Genomic DNA, 17,836 nt, shown 5'->3' with positions numbered 1-17,836 from the left:
AGATTTTTCAGACCTAATTTAACATCCAACTGTTAAAATAAATAACTGCCAGAATATCAGGGCTCTGAAACGGTTCAAGGAATGAAAAAAAAGTATACTTTTTTTTAACAGGAACATAAAAAAAATAAAAAAAATAAATGTCTGTTTATGTTCTGAACAGAAACACTTATTTAATATTACCTTTAACCGGTTAATAACGTTATTTTATCATTCTGTATAATATTTTTTATTTGTTTGGCAGTCAACCAATCATGGATTCAAATATTACGGTCATGCAAATGTGACATTGGACGTCCGCACTCAGCTGTCAAGTCATCATAGGTAGTTCTCATGAGTTTTTCAGAGGATGTGTGTCTCCGACTGTTGAAGCATTATATTTAAGAGAATATGAATGGCAATATCCAGTGTGGTGTGTGTTTCAGAAAACTTTAAATACATTGTTTATCAGGTTAATCAGCTTTTAGAACTGATGAGAAGCAAGAAACACTCCAAATGTTCAGGCTGCATTGAAAAGCATAAAAGCAGCACTAAATAACTGATAATAATCATCAGTGAACTGCTCTGTGAGGATAATTTTCTTAAAAGCTTTATTTCTGGGTCTTGTGAAGCTGTGTATAATTCATATAATTCCTGTAACGCTGGGAAACTTCTGCAGTTGCAGAGCAGGCGACTGAGCAAAACAGAGAGGGGGAGAGTTTGGGGGATTTTTGCACGGTTCACAGTGTGATCCAAGAAGAAGAGCTGTTCCTTACTCGAATCCTGAGCGGGTTTCACACGAGTTCTCACCTGCTCTGCGCTGTGCTGCTGGACACAGCTGTAGATGTGGCTCAGTGCGGCTCTGGTCAGCACGAACGTCGCCTGCTCGTTGATTAGAGTGTCCAAGTGAGCCTCAATCTACAGCAAGTGACCAATAAAAATAACTCAATCGCTTTCATTTAGAACTCAGTTTGACCCATTTATCATTTTAAATTGTCTTATAATTTAAAATTTTGCAATAAGTCTATGTGTAACACACCTGAAATTCCAGCATTTCCAAGCGTTTATCGGTGAACTCGAAGAGCGCCAGTGTGGTCTTCATCATGTAAAGGGAGTTGACCATGTAGGTGGCCATATCCGCTGTGCCCAGGTTACTGGCTGATACCGTGCAGAGCTGCAGCAACGGGTCAAGGATGCAGGACAACACCTGAGAACCAGTGTAAAAAGAGAAAACAAACTCATGACCTCTGTTTGACATAAACATAACCAGTGTTGGGGAAAGTTACTGTTAAAAGTAATGTGTAACAATATTGCGTTACTCCCTAAAACAGTAACTAAGTGCATTACTTACTTATTATGGAAAGTAATGCATTACGTTACTTTTGCATTACTTTTTTTTTGTAATGAAAAAGTTTTATAATAACAAAAAACAAAAGTTATATTTTGGCAAATGTAAAGGCCCTTTAATGTTTAAAGTCATTTTTGCTAATTAGTATGGTTGAATTGAATCGTGGAAGGTCAACAGCTAAGGCATTGGTTAATAAAGTGAGATTAAATACATAATGTGTGAAAAAAAGTAATTGATTAAGTAAAGTAATTTAATAACATAAAGTAATGAACTATGTAAAGTAATCTGGTAACGTAATGTAATTACATAAAGTAATCTGATAACGTAAAGTAATCTGATAACGTAAAGTAATCTGATAACGTAAAGTAATCTGATAATGTAAAGTAATTACGTAAAGTATTTACGTAAAGTAATCTGATAACGTAAAGTAATCTGATAACGTAAAGTAATCTGATAACGTAAAGTAATCTGATAATGTAAAGTAATCTGATAATGTAAAGTAATCTGATAACGTAAAGTAATTACGTAAAGTAATCTGATAACGTAAAGTAATCTGATAACAAAGTAATCTGATAACGTAAAGTAATCTGATAACAAAGTAATCTGATAAAGTAATCTGATAACGTAAAGTAATCTGATTACGTAACTCGCGTTATTTGTAATGCGGTACCCTCAACACTAAACAAAAGTACAGCACACATATTTGGAAAACAGTGTATAATATTACTGAAATGCATAAACACAAATATAATAAAACAAACGATTAATTTATTGAATGAAACGATAATAAAAAATGTAAGCTTTGCAAAAAGTTTCACTTATACAAAAACAACTTGATTAATGTTGTATAATACATAAATACATGTAAAAAAAAAAAAATGGGGAGAATTTATTTCTGACAACCACATTCCAGTTACTAAAAGGTGGAAACACACTGGATTTCTCCACAAAACAAGAAATAAAAAGTCACCTGTGCAAAGTCAGCCTGTCGGGCATCAAGAGGCAGAACTGATGAATCATGGGAGGCCAAAACCTCTCTGAGGAGCGACAGAGTCTGAGTGAGGGAGGCAGTGGGACCCAGATCAGGAGGAGGAAGCTCTACCTGAAGAAACATTTAACAGTCTTGTTTAAAACACAAGTAATATATTGTAGGGTTTTATACTTTTTTCAACCCAAGTTTTAATTTAATGACTTTAAAAGTGACACATGGTGCACCCATCAAGTACTAATATTTCCCTCACACCACATTTTGACTTTAAACTCACAAAAATATCACAATGAATTTTAAATAAAAAAGAATTAATAAAAAAAAACAGAAAACATGTCCATCATGAGACGGAAATTAAAAGCACTGTATATGAAGTGCATTTTTAAAATCTTCTTAAATTAATTCATAGGTTCAGACACAAAAAAGATGAGCATCGTGTCATTGACCCACAGACAAAACATTCAGAGTTTTAGACTCTGTACATTCAGACTTTTAATAGCAGTATTTACCGCTCTAACTCATGTCCAATACCCTCAAACTCAAGCCAGGCATGTCTGACAGTGAGACTGACACCTCTGAAGGCTGACTAATAAACACCCTGCTACGCGAACACTACCTAGGGCTCTGCTGCCTCTAATATAGCTTATTAGCTCGGGCTGGTGTTCCTGGCACCGAGAGACGTCAGGGAGCGATACGTAACGTCCTAAGCCTGATTAGATTAGCGGGCTGCTAAGGCCATAATTCTCTCAGAAGTGTGGAGAGGAGGCCATCTTGCTCTTGCTATTGATCCACTTATCAATGAAGTGTTTTTTTTTTAAAGCAGCCTGTTCATGTTCAAGGATATTTTGGGGCTAATTTAAAATCCTTGGTGCGAGAATGCTGTTTTTCAGCCTGGCAAAAACACCATCCAACTGATGAATGACCATAAGGCACATTTGTTGTGTCAATCACTATCGATGGATAGGATGTTGTGTTAGAGCGCCACAATGCAAGGGTGTTCTGGGTTGTTTTCAGCCAGTTTTTGGAAGTGTTTTTATTGACCATTAAGGTGTTATTATTTACTGATTTACTAGCATGATGGTGAGTAAATGACGGCAGAATTTTCATATCTTTTCAGATATATGAAAATGGGAACACCAGACCACAATAAGAGAGATTTGATGAATTTGGAATGTGTACAGTAAGTGTTATTTTAGTATCATTTATATATGATTATAGTATTTATCAATACTTCGAATTAGCTTATATTTTCAGTGTTCATTTTAGGTTAAGTTTAAGAAATTTTGTTATGTGCTTTTGTCATTTTTATTAGTTTTAGTTTTTTGTAAATATTGGTTTATTTTTGTTTCAGTATTAGTGATTTAATACTACAACTTAAACTTATTTCAGTTAGCTGCAAAAGCAAAAGGTTTAATTTTCAATAAAAAAATTTAATTCAAGCTTTTCCATCAAATATTTACATTTTCTTTTATTTCAGCATTATTTCAACCGTCGTAAACTTTCCTTAACTCTTTGCCGCCATTGACGGAATTTTCAGACTTTCCTTGTGTTTTCACTGTTATACCGTAGGGGGCGCTATGACACATCTTCTAAAAGAGTACAGAATCTCTGGATCAAAACACATGCGAAAAAGAAGCAGAAACGTGCAATAGCATATGTAAGCAGATGCATATTATGTAAAATAACGCTATCATCGACATTAAACAGCAGATAAATCAAAAGCGAAAGAAATGTCGACCCAGGACGAGGTACAGGACTGTGAAGCTTTAGGGGTGTTGACTCGATCTACTCCATCTATGTTTTGATCATCGTTCTGAATCTGATCCAGACTTATTAGTCTTTGACAAAAACACGATTTTCTCAGCTTTTTGTTCAAAATGTTGCTTTTTTATGAAACTTGAATGCATTAAGCTAGAATAAAACGTTTGAAATAAAGCAAAGGGTATATTGCATGTTGCATATTTTGATATATTGCATGTTCAGATATTCCTACAACAAAATATTCTGGTTTTGGAAGTTTTGTGAAAATGATCAAAAATGCTGACGCTGGCTGGCAACTTTTTTTTTAAATGCAGATGGGGAAAGAGTTAAAATTTCACATTATAATTGACAAGCAGGTAGGGTTGGGTACCGAAACCCGGTTCCAATAGGGAACCGGTTCCGACGTAAACGGTAGTAACCAGACCGAATAAGAACGAAACTTTCGGTGCCTGATTTCGGTGCCTGACTTTTTTCACCGCCCCCTATAAAACATCTCGCGGCACGAATGATCCAATAACAAAACATCTCCAGTTAACCAGCAGAGCATTCATTTCGTTCGTTTGTTAAATAAGAGACGATCTAGCGCTGAAAATTCTTTTCTCTTGTGGCTCACGCACACCGCACTCGTCTCGGACGCGCGCTTCAATACGTTGCAGAGATCGATCTATTTATGAGGCGCCGTCTATATGAGTAACGTTATGTGCTTGGAGAGTTTGTGTGTGCGTGCTCGCGTCTCAGACGAGTATGTGCGCGAGTTTGTTTGTGTGTGTGTGTGTGTGTGTGTGTGTGTGTGTGTGTGTGTGTGTGTGTTCGCGTCTCAGATGAGCATGTGCGCGAGTTTGTGTGTGTGTGTGTGTGTGTGTGTGCTCGCGTCTCAGATGAGTATGTGCGCGAGTTTATGTGTGTGTGTGTGTGTGTGTGTGTGTGCTCGCGTCTCAGATGAGTATGTGCGCGGTTTGTGTGTGTGTGTGCGTGAGCGACTTTAGATGTGACGTTGTGCATTTCATATAGTTGGAGCATTCAGTAGTATACATGCATGTGTGACTACTTAGTATATGTGTATGCAAGCGTTTTATGTGTGCGTGAATGAAGTTCGATTTAAGCCCTAGACGGCGCCTCATATATTCGTTCTGGTGAAATCACAACATATAATGCACACAAAGTGTCCCTGCTTGATATACAACCACTGATGAGCATTATCCGTTTAAAAAAACTATGCATGCGGATTAGAACCCAAAACCTCTGACATTCTTGACTAAAGTTCAAGTTCAGCTGCAGTGTTCCTCTTCGGGTAAGTCTAGTATTTTAATGCCAACTGCAAATCTTGCATATCAAGTATGAAGTATATCAAGTATATTTATATGAGGCTATACTTTGTGTGTTAAATATTTCTGCTCAGTGTCAGATATTTCTCTGTTTTGTAAAAGTCTATAATATATAATATGTAATGTAATTGATATATAATATATATATATAATATATATAAATAATATTAGAAGACAACATTTTTATCTTAACTTAAGTGTTTTCGGCTACATTTTTACATAATCAGAAATCAGAAAAAAAAAATCAGAAAACACACACAGATATTATTTTTTTGATAAAGTGTGTGCAGTTTCGTTTTCTTAAGTACCGGTTTAAGAACAGTTTAAGCACCGGAACCGTTTGAAAAATACAGAGTAGGTACTGGTATCGGATAAAACCCAACCAATACCCAACCCTACAAGCAGGGTTGGGTACCATTCACATTTTAACCTGAAATTAACCTGAAAAAACACCTTTTTTGCGGTACTTTAGGCATGTTTACCTCAATAACTGTTATGAAACTGTAAGTCATTTGTAGAAGTGTTATTGACATTATGCCAGAGCTGCCTTGGTCGCTGTCTGCCATTGTCTGTGATGCTTGAATATTAATAAAAACAACCATTTTAATAATAATAAATAAATAAATCTATGAAATGTTTTGTTATGAATTAGTTTTTTTTTTGTTGTGAAAGACATAAAACATTAATTTAATTGATATTTTATATAAAATTAAACTTTTTTGTCAAATAACACGTTTGACAAAAAAGTTTAATTTCATCTTTAAATTAAACTGAGCTTTATACTGTTAAAATTACAACATAGAAGAAAGAGTGTGATGTCATGTTCTCATATAGTGAGACTGTAGAGGCGGAAAAACACAGCGAGCATCACACGTGTTTCAGCGGTGCCATTAAAAGTACCAAGTTCAGTACCCAACCCTAATGACAAGAAGAAAAAAAACCCCGGAGAAGTACTTACTTTATCCATGAGGCGACTGGCATGGAGACTGAGACTGTTGAAGAACATCTTCTTACTGAGCATGTGCATCTCATCGATGGTCATCAAAAGAGAGGAAACGCTGGTTCCCATGATGCCACTGAGAGAGAGGAAACACAAGCATTCAGAAAAACTGCATTATAAAAGGCTATGCCAAAAACTGGATTTATGTTTTGGATCTATGTCAAGCTCTTCAGTAAAATAAGGAGGAGGATTTGTCCTTTCATTAACCGTAGGTGTGTGTGTGTGTGTGTGTGTGTGTGTGTGTGTGTGTGTGTGTGTGTGTGTACCTGATGGTGTGATGGTAGAACTTGAGCAGGTTGGAGAGTTTATACAATAGAACTGCACCTGGCTCTGCAATGATCACCTGCTCGATTCGCACCTGGAGGAGGAAATAAAAAAACAAACACAGATCAACAATTCTGGTGTCGGGTGTTGCACAAGTCAGTACAGGTTTGATACTACAAGAAAATTTTAATGGATTGATTTAAAAAATCATATATATACAGTGGGTACGGAAAGTATTCAGACCCCCTTAAATGTTTCACTCTTTGTTATATTGCAGCCATTTGCTAAAATCATTTAAGTTCTTTTTTTTAAAAAAATTTTTATATTGTACACACAGCACCCCATATTGACAGAAAAACACAGAATTGTTGACATTTTTGCACATTTATTAAAAAAGAAAAACTGAAATATCACATGGTCCTAAGTATTCAGACCCTTTGCTGTGACACTCATATATTTAACTCAGGTGCTGTCCATTTCTTCTGATCATCCTTGAGATGGTTCTACACCTTCATTTGAGTCCAGCTGTGTTTGATTATACTGATTGGACTTGATTAGGAAAGCCACACACCTGTCTATATAAGACCTTAAAGCTCACAGTGCATGTCAGAGCAAATGAGAATCATGAGGTCAAAGGAACTGCCTGAAGAGCTCAGAGACAGAATTGTGGCAAGGCACAGATCTGGCCAAGGTTACAAAAAAATGTCTGCTGCACTTAAGGTTCCTAAGAGCACAGTGGCCTCCATAATCCTTAAATGGAAGACGTTTGGGACAACCAGAACCCTCCCAGACCCTTTGCTCAGTATTTAGTAGAAGCACCCTTTTGATCTAATACAGCCATGAGTCTTTTTGGGTAAGATGCAACAAGTTTTTCGCACCTGGATTTGGGTATCCTCTGCCATTCATCCTTGCAGATCCTCTCCAGTTCTGTCAGGTTGGATGGTAAACGTTGGTGGACAGCCATTTTCAGGTCTCTCCAGAGATGCTCAATTGGGTTTAAGTCAGGGCTCTGGCTGGGCCATTCAAGAACAGTCACGGAGTTGTTGTGAAGCCACTCCTTCGTTATTTTAGCTGTGTGCTTAGGGTCATTGGCTGTTTCTCAAAACCAAAAATGCAAAGAATGGACTTGCTAGTTGTTCTTGGAAGAATAAACTCATAAGGTGACGAGCACACAGAACGCTGCTGACAGTTTGAGACGATGTGTTCTTGCTGGTATTGCGCAATAATACCCCGCACAGACGCCGTCTGCAGTACCGAAACATAACGCGATTTAAATAACGGTTTAAACGGGTTAAATAACGGGTTTAAATAACCAAAACATAACTCCTTCCTCGAATGCCGAAATAAATGCTGGGATATTTCTGCCGTCAAGTTCACACAAGTTACCAACCGCTGCATCCTCTGTAAAATGGGCGTGTCAAGAACACTTCCGGGATTTTTAACCGTTCTTGCCAAAATGCAAACGTGTGTATTGGGACAGTACTTGGGCAGCGAATGATGACGTTTCACAAGTTCACAAGAACACAAGTACAGACAAGAACGCATATTGAGAAACGGCCATTGTCTTGTTGGAAGGTGAACCTTCGGCCCAGTCTGAGGTCCAGAGCACTCTGGAGAAGGTTTTCGTCCAGGATATCCCTGTACTTGGCCGCATTCATCTTTCCCTCGATTGCAACCAGTCGGCCTGTCCCTGCAGCTGAAAAACGCCACCACCATGCTTCACTGTTGAGACTGTATTGGACAGGTGATGAGCAGTGCCTGGTTTTCTCCACACATACCGCTTAGAATTAAGGCCAAAAAGTTCTATCTTGGTCTCATCAGACCAGAGAATCTTCTTTATCACCATCTTGGAGTCCTTCAGGTGTGCTTTCATGTGTCTTGCACTGAGGAGAGGCTTCCGTCGGGCCACTCTGCCATAAAGCCCCGACTGGTGGATGGCTGCAGTGATGGTTGACTTACTACAACTTTCTCCTATCTCCCGACTGCATCTCTGGAGCTCAGCCACAGTGATCTTTGGGTTCTTCTTTACCTCTCTCATCAAGGTTCTTCTCCCCCGATAGCTCAGTTTGGCCGGACGGCCAGCTCTAGGAAGGGTTCTGGTTGTCCCAAACGTCTTCCATTTAAGGATTATGGAGGCCACTGTGCTCTTAGGAACCTTAAGTGCAGCAGACATTTTTTTGTAACCTTGGCCAGATCTGTGCCTTGCCACAATTCTGTCTCTGAGCTCTTCAGGCAGTTCCTTTGACCTCATGATTCTCATTTGCTCTGACATGCACTGTGAGCTTTAAGGTCTTATATAGACAGGTGTGTGGCTTTCCTAATCAAGTCCAATCAGTATAATCAAACACAGCTGGACTCAAATGAAGGTGTAGAACCATCTCAAGGATGATCAGAAGAAATGGACAGCACCTGAGTTAAATATATGAGTGTCACAGCAAAGGGTCTGAATACTTAGGACCATGTGATATTTCAGTTTTTCTTTTTTAATAAATGTGCAAAAATGTCAACAATTCTGTGTTTATCCTGTCAATATGGGGTGCTGTGTGTACAATAATGAGGAAAAAAAATGTAAGGGGGTCTGAATACTTTCCGTACCCACTGTATATGTGTGTGTGTATGTATATATATATATATATAAATATAAATAAATGCTGGCAAGTTGAGGGGTTTATGGGAGATTAAGAAATGTTGCAAGCAGGACCTCAGTTGTCCATTTAAGCACCACAGCTCAACTACTAAAAACTAATCCTAATTATTAGTTGTAATGACAGTGTTTTCATCTCACCTTGAGTGGTCTGCACACTCCTTCAGTGATGTGGCCAACTACTTCCTGCATGTTTTCTTCAACCCCTGCATGGACACAGCACAACAATTGATCTACAACTCGACTACTTTCCCAGAGCGAGGAAAAGCTCTAAAATGTTTGAAGTCTTAATGGCTTAATGTTCACACTGTAGTTAATTACGGTTGTCAGTTCACCTTTTAGAACTTAATCCTGTTCTGTACACACACGGTTCAGTCATTTACGGGAGTAACTCCAGACAATTGCAGGTAGTGACAACCGCATTTACAAAAATTCTACACAGTATGTACAGAACCGAACTGAATGTCTAGATGTTAATGACGTATTTAAACATGCATCAGGGATGTGTCTCTTTTCTGTGTGTGTGTGGTGCAAGAAAACCACAAGGGAAAGAATTACGAGTCTTGACTCATTCGTGTTTCCAGATATTCCTAGAAAAAAAAAAAACTGCGAACAAGAACAAGCCCATAAAAAAAAAGAGTTAATCAATCTGCTTTATATGGAAAACAATATCTAAATATTGCGACCTGCATCTGCCTACAAGTCTTTGGTCACTGTAATATTAATTTAGTCAAAAATAGTGGATACCAAACAAGTGAGACACAAGAACATTGCTATGGTTACCATGGCATCAATCATCGCAATTTTTAGTTTTGTTCCGTACCCACATGGAATGTACTTTAGGGGATTCACTCCCGTATTTAAATGCGGTTGTCTCCCGAAACTTTACAGTGTGTGCGTGGCCAAAGTGAAGTCATATTACCAAAAGATTCTATGAAATTTCATGGGCAAAAATAGGCCAATTGGTCCATTGTCAACAGAAGTACTGTTAGGGGCTTTCACACTGGGTAGTTATAGGAACTCAGTTAGAGGAAATAGCCACCAGGACGGTCCCCTGAGGACTACATTTCACCTAGGGTCATTTTAATGGTTACATTTACACCGCCAGTAGGAACTCTGAAGTGACGTAAGCCGGCCGACAGTGATGTCATTAAAACGCAGCGTTCGTCAGCTTGAGGGTGGCGTGATCGGAGCTGTGATTTTGTTGTTGTGTCATGGGTTTCGTGATAACAGAGATGGAATGTAGACGTGCAGATTATGTGACTGAAAGAGCAAAAAGGAAGGACAAAATCTCCAATGACAGCAAGCATCGATTAAGAGAAAAGAACACAAGGCCACAGACAAAGGTGACATAAATGCCATTAACATTAGCTCTCTGTGTGTTTATGTCTATTGCGGTTTTCCATGTTTGAGGAGTAATGCTGCATTCCAGACAACTCGGAATTTGGATTTTTACCACCTCATTCTTGGAAATAACGTCTGGAATGCCAATCAAGGTCAGACACTCGACCTGTGAACTTGAGGTACATCGATAAAAACCAAACCTCAGCGAGACGCGTCATTTGACGTCACTTCCAAGATGTCGGCAAGTTGAAAACAAATGTTAACATAAGACATTAAAGGGATAGTTCACCCAAAAATGGAAAAACCTGTACGAATTTCTTTCTTCTGTTAAATACAAACAAAGATATTTTGAAGAAAGTTGGTAACCAGACAATTGACGGTAGCCATTGATTTCTATAGTAGGAAAAAAGAAATACTGTGGAAATCAATGGCTACTGTTAACTCTCTGGTTAATACCAACATTCTTCTAAATATCTTTAACAGAAGAAAGAAACTCATACAGGTTTCGAAGAACTTGAGGGTGAGTAAATGATGAAAACTATCTAAAACTAAATGGTGAACTATCCCTTTAAGTTTATGTAATAATATCTTAGTTTTTGCTTTTCGTCAGCTGTTTTCAAAGTGATTTTATGTTGTTTTTATTCTGTTTTTGCCATAATTGACACAAAAACATGATATGTGAATGTGACATCAATCAGCAATCAGCCTGGAACTCCCCGAGGTCTGAAGTGGGACATTTAATTTGAGATATTCCCACGTCCATCCTCGTTTGAAACGCAGCATATGTAAACTGTGTGTTTACACTGCTTTTTAAAAATGGCGGGTGCTGGCGTTTCATATGGCATGTGTTTGGCCAGTCAACGTACACTTACGTCACTGGTACTTCCAATTGTGCTGGGTTAGACCCTACTCTGAAGTAAGAGCTAATTTAGTTCCTTAATTTAAGGTGCTCCTATAACTAAAGTCACTCCCAGTTCCTGAGGTGCGAACATGCCAAAAAGCGTGTTCTTCCACCAATAGTCTTAGGAACTATGAAAATTATGTGAAAGCCCATTTTCTGTTGCTCAGTGCGACGAATTTGCATGCCCTCAAGCGAAATTCTCAATAGCACCGATTCCTATTGGAATTATTGGATTTGTCTATTGAAACAAATTATTACAAAGAAACGGCAAGAAACATTTCATTAAAAGTGAAATTGTAAAGTAGAAAGACTGAAATAGGATTTTCTTGTAAAACTCCAATAATCTGTTTTAATTCAAAATTATTGCATTTTCTTTCCGTGTATTGACGATAGAGCTTTTCTGCAGCAACATTTTTCTGATGTGAAAACAAAGGAGCAGCTTGAGGCAAAAATTCAGCAGCTGTAGGAAGGGTGAACCTATCCAGAAATGGTATAAAAACAAGCAAATCTCACTTCCAGTGTCGACACATCATTTGTGTGAATGGAACGACATGTACCTTGCACAGTAACTTGCTTGAGCAAGGCCTCCAGGTGCTCCTTCTCTGAGGCTGTGGCTTGGTGAAGCCAGGCCAACATGTCCCCAACATACCTGTTTGGATGATTAGATGTTCAAACAGACATGCATTAAGCACAAACAGAGATAAAAATCAATGGAAACACAATATTACAATAACCCTATTCATGGGTTTCATCAGGTCCCTTTCCACAGGTGTATAAAATCAAGCACCAAGATTATGAATGCAGACTGCATTGTGCTTGATTAATACACCTGTGGAAAGGGACCGGATGAAATCCATGAATACCCTGATTCATTCAGGAACGAAGCAAGTGACTGTCTTTCACAATGAATTATTGATTCGTTAAAAAATGCTGATTTATTCAGGAGTGAAACACAACTGCTCTGAGACGCACAATGGTTCTGCAGCGTTCTTTAAAAACTATTTTTGCTGGTGAAATGTTGAAAAAACAGACAATATTGTGCCTAAAATGTAACTCAATAGTAAAGAAGTTACTATTGAGTTACATTTTAGGCACAATATTGTCTGTTTTTTCAACATTTCACCAGCAAAAATAGTTTTTTTTTCAATATCACATTTGCAATCGTGCTCATAATCGGGGAAAAACAGTATTCTTGCTCAAGTCATATTCCTTAACTACATCATTTAGAAATATAGGACAAAAATTCATACAGGGGTGTATTTTACCTCCATATCTTGAATTTCGGGGTCATTCTAACTTCATTCTACTAACCTGGACTCTCCAGGAGTGTTTTTTTTTTGGGTGGGTTTTGCAAAGTGAGTGTCATGATAATGTCAGCTCAGACATCAGTTTGACTTCTTTTAACTTTAACATCCATCTAGCGCATGTTTACATAGAAAAACAATGGAAAAGCAGCACAGTGGAATGCAAAAACACTTTCTATGTGATCAGCCTCTTACAGCTTTAGAGTGAAATGAGGGTGAACTTCCTTTAATACCTCAGTTTAGGGGTTTGTTCAAATCTCTAACCCTAACTATGACCAACTGCAATAGTGATGATGGCCTTAGCAAACGAAACAGGTAGGAACTGGATGACTAGATTAATTACTTAAAGTGGTGTCTTCTAGATTTGTAGTGGAGTTATAGATTTCCTGAGATTTGAGGCCATCACACAGTCAGCTATCATTACATCGGCTCCATATCCTTTAACACCGGACAGCAGGGGGAAATGCTGTTCTGAGAACCACCGCTTCCCACTTTTATCGACGTTCTGCCAAGAACCTCATGTTCTCTCCTCGGGTTCCTGACGGGAGGGGGGAGGAGGGAGTTCGAAAGCTCGTTGGGGTGCCGGCCTGGAGCACGTGCGACGATCCATAGATCTCAACAGCCCGACCTTTCTCTGAACCAGCGCTAAGTAATTCTATGAAAGAGGAAGCACTTCCCTGAAAGAATCAGGTTGGGTTTAATGTGCTTAGACGCTGAATTGGATTTGCAGCTTCAGGATACGCAGCACATAAAAGGAGCATGGCAGCTCTACATGTGAGGACGTTAATCAGCGATGGAGAGGCTTTTAGTGGCTAACAATGGTGTGACCCTCGAAATGACCCCCAATTATAGCCGATTTGAAGTAATTATTTTTAGCGCGCAGAAGAGAAAATGTCATCCATTGTGTTTCTGCAAGCTTTCGAATGGAATGATTCGCAATGAGTGCACTTGTCGTGGACTCTACCTCATCGGATCGTGAGAGTGCATCTCTATGGGTCTCGGGGTCCCGCCCGGGCCTCCGCGGGTCAGGGCGTCAATAAAGCCTCGGACCACGGCAGAACGCCGCGCCGTTCCGAACTCATCCAGTGTGTACCTGGGAGAAGTAGAACAGAGTGAGAATTAGAAATGAATTCAAGAGGTTATGCTGGTTAGCACACAGCCCATGTTGTAACCACATGCTCTGCGGGCAAAAAGTATCCAGCTCAATTGAGGGCCATTCCAAATTAGTTGGTTTTTTTCAGACTTTTTATTTATTTATTTTACACAATATATACTGCTAATAATTCAATTTTCTTTGAATTATCTTCAAAGATTATTTTTAATAATCTTTATTGCTAAAAGTCAATACTTTAGCAGTGGCTGATTCTTTTTAGCGGCCTGTTAAAACCACAACGCTCAGGAGAGTGGGTTGTGAAGGGTCTGGAAATGTGCTCATTCTTTAGATGCCATCAAAAAACATTGTCATTAATAAAAAAATCCCCCATGGCTTCTTGGTAATTAGACAAATGGTCACGCTTTGTTGCTGAGAACTTCCATATATGATGACCCTCTAGCGAGGAACCCTATTCACAAAATAAAGGCAGTTCATGCATAAATGAGAAAAGTAAGCTTGAAATTATAAAGACATGTTGTTTACTAAATTAAATAAGTAGCTTATATATTGTCATTGTACTAAAACCAAAATAATTATTAAAATATTATCTGGAAAATATTTAGCTAGATAACTATGCAAGTTCTTTTTCAGAGTACAGTTAAAGTTATAAAAAAAAAGAGAAATCTTTTCTTATGTGAAATCTTTCAAGTTCAAATAAGATTCAAATAGAATTGAGTGTTTTGTGTAAAATAATTGTTACAAAGGAGATTTAAAGAGAATGTTAAGAACATTTACACAGGTGACAGAGGCAAGGAGAAGTGCTGTAAAGAGATACAACACACATTATTTTAGAAAAATTAACACCAGTAACAAATAAATAAAATATTCTACAATTCTATACAAGATTTTTTTTTATATGCACAGTTCTTTTGACTTCATACTGTTGAAAACTAGGGATGTCATTTGAATAAAATCATGAACGACGTACTAATTTCAGTCCTTACAAAGTAAAATGAATAGGTAAATGAAGAGTTCAGATGCAAAAGCCTCTAAGTGCCATCTGAAATTTTCTTCTAGAATAATAATTTTTATCAAGCTTGTATATTTAAGTTCAGTAATTTCACTTAAATGACAATTCATAGGTAATTTTCATTGCCATTTAAGTGAAATTACTGAACTTAAATATACAAACTTGATAAAAATGATCATTCTAGAAGAAAATTTCAGATGGCACTTAGAGGCTTTTGCATCTGAACTCTTCAAAATGTAAAACTTGTCTTTCTTAATATATATATATAAAAAAAAAAAAATTCTCTACAATTTTCAGAAGACCCCTTAGCATAGTGGTCCCAAGGCTTTTTGACTCCAACTATCCAGTATAAAAATCCTCACGTCTTTTTAAGATTATATTAGTTTACATGACTATTCTAGGTCTCGAAATCACACTTTTAAACATTTAAATGAATCTATACAGGTTTTCCTGGTTTCCTTATTTTAATGCTTGTTTTGTCTTAAGTCAAGTCATCTTGAGGTACATATTAAAAATATGTTGTTTGTACATCTGTAGTATAAACAAGATTAAATGCCCGGGCCACAAAACAAAACAGACACTGCGAGACCTTCAGAACAGCCACCAAAATCAGCAAAAGAAAAATACTTTAGGTTAGAAAGACCCAGGGTCACACACCCAGACAAAAACAATGGAGGGCCCCGTTCGCAGTTAGGAAACGCGGCCATGTTTTGATCTACGGGCTGAGAACAGCCCAGCGCAGACTAAACAGTAGCGACCGCAACGGCCAGAGAAAAAGGGAGGAGAGGAGGGATGGAGAAGTTTGGCACGGATTCCAGGAACTCTGGGGGCCCCGTCCTCTCGCTCTTTCTGCTTCGGCCTTGGACTCCCATAGATAAAATCACCGCAGGTCGAGGATGAAAAAAGAAGGGGACACAGACAGAAAGAGAAAGAACAAAAAATAACATAAGAGTGTGAGAAAAAAAAACACGTAATGACAAGGAAACGGTCAAGCCCGTCCACATGTTTAAACGCATGACCGCAGCAGCACCTTGGGAAACTGTATAGTCTAGAAAAAAGATAAACTGAAGTTTTAGGAAAGATAGAAACGCAAACAATGCGAGTATCGTAACATTTTGGCACTTTTGAGGGATGCCAGGGATGTTTTCACAGATTGGCAAGCACCGAAAGTAGCGATGAAGAAATTAAACAAGATAAAACATTACAACTGAGCAAGTTTGCAGACATGTGACACTACGTACAGTATTTACACTATCTAAAGAAAGGCTTCCCATGAAAATAAACAATTAATCAAAATATTTTCATTCTTAGTGTGGCATTAAAAAGTAATAGAAAAGGTTGTGCATAAACAGATGTGTGAATATGTATAGATTAATTGATGATTTTCAATCAGGTTTTAGGAGGTCTTATTCAACAGACACTTATACTTCACAAGGAAACAGATTGATGGAAGTAATTTGAACCTACAAAAAGCTTTAGATACAGTGAACCACTCAATACTGTTAGATAAGTTAAGTGTGTAGTCAATCATTTTATCCCTTAAAACTCATCTTTGATCACCAAAATTACATATTTAAAAGTTTTTTTTTTTTCTGTGAAAAAAAAACTTCATGCCTTAAAATAGCTTAAATGCAACTCTACACCCTTGCTTCATTTAGTATACCCGGAACCATGAATATGCTAATTAGCCCTGCCTCCACTCACTCATGTCAGCTCAGAGACTCACTCGGTCAACTTACTGAGGTAAACGCTGCACAATGATATCGCTCTTTACAACGTCGGACACATAACGGTAATTAATATGATTAGCCTTTTGCTTGACTATGTTGTCAAACAGCTAATAGTGAGTTGCTAATGTTACACAAACCATGTTCCCAAGTTTTAAGGAGAAAATACTCAGCAAAGGTGTTGATTTATGAATTTGCACATGGAAAAATGAATTTTGCTTTAAGCACATTAAAAACACCACATAGGCATATAAACAACATTAAAAACTTGATTTTCACCACAGGGGGACTTTAAGTGTTTCTCGAGAACAGTAATTGCATGGTTGGCTTCTTATCTAACAGGGAGAGTTCAGAGGGTAGAAGTTGGAGGGATCCTTTCTGAGGGGAAGCTTGTAAATAATGAGTCCCTCAGGGTCGTGTACTTGGCCCTCTTTTTTTTTTTTTTTTATATAGAAATCATATGCAAGCTGTTTGTGATTGTAATTTATTTGTATATGCTGATGATTCTGCTCTTTTGGTTTCAGATAAGGGGACTAGTAGAACACAGAAGAAATTAGGTGAGGAGATTGGCTGTCTGAAAACAAACTTCTATTACTATACATCTGATTCTGAGTAAAACAGAACACTCTTTCTTTTTTTTTCTTTTTTTCTTCCATAAAGTTGCTGAGTTGGTAGTCAAGTCGGCGACTGTGTAATATCAAATAGAACTTCAGTTAATTATCTAGGTTGCGTTTTTGACAATTTAAGTGGTGCAAGCATGGCTTTGAAAGATTTAGTTGTGTTAGTTTTTTGGATAAAGAATATTTAAAATTGCTTGATTCAGGCTTAGTGCAATGCCATTTTGAGTATGCCTGTAATTCTTGGATGTCTAATTTATCTAGTATGAGGATGGGAAAGTTGCAAAACTCTCTAAATAAATAGATTAGATTAGTAGTAGGAATTAACTGTTTTACTAATGTGGATGATAACCCTTTTCGACAGCTTGGCTGGTTGCCAATTGAAAGAAGAGCAGCTTACCTGAAGCTAAAAATAGTACATATAAGTATTACCAAATAGAGCCCTGGTTTATTTTAATGCATATTTCTCAAGGGTTAATGTAAAACATTGTTACAATAGTAGACAAAGTCTTAT

The 17,836-nt window shown here is 37.7% G+C and overlaps 1 protein-coding gene across 1 annotated transcript in view; it reads right to left on the bottom strand.

Moving 5' to 3' along the window:
- cog6 (component of oligomeric golgi complex 6) overlaps positions 1–17,836 on the bottom strand; it is a 57,566-nt gene that overhangs the window by 13,774 nt on the left and 25,956 nt on the right. The window contains exons 9-16 of the mRNA XM_082180929.1: positions 13,820–13,948; positions 12,109–12,200; positions 9,448–9,512; positions 6,665–6,756; positions 6,357–6,474; positions 2,295–2,426; positions 1,016–1,183; positions 787–894 (exon numbers count right to left, since the gene is read on the bottom strand). Coding sequence (XP_082037055.1) covers positions 787–894; positions 1,016–1,183; positions 2,295–2,426; positions 6,357–6,474; positions 6,665–6,756; positions 9,448–9,512; positions 12,109–12,200; positions 13,820–13,948 — 904 coding nt within the window. The remainder of the gene's footprint in view (positions 1–786; positions 895–1,015; positions 1,184–2,294; positions 2,427–6,356; positions 6,475–6,664; positions 6,757–9,447; positions 9,513–12,108; positions 12,201–13,819; positions 13,949–17,836) is intronic.

This window comes from Leuciscus leuciscus (genome assembly GCF_965113295.1).
Source record: "Leuciscus leuciscus genome assembly, chromosome: 9".
Classification (NCBI taxonomy): Eukaryota; Metazoa; Chordata; class Actinopteri; order Cypriniformes; family Leuciscidae; genus Leuciscus; species Leuciscus leuciscus.
This window is presented reverse-complemented; position numbering and strand designations above follow the sequence as displayed.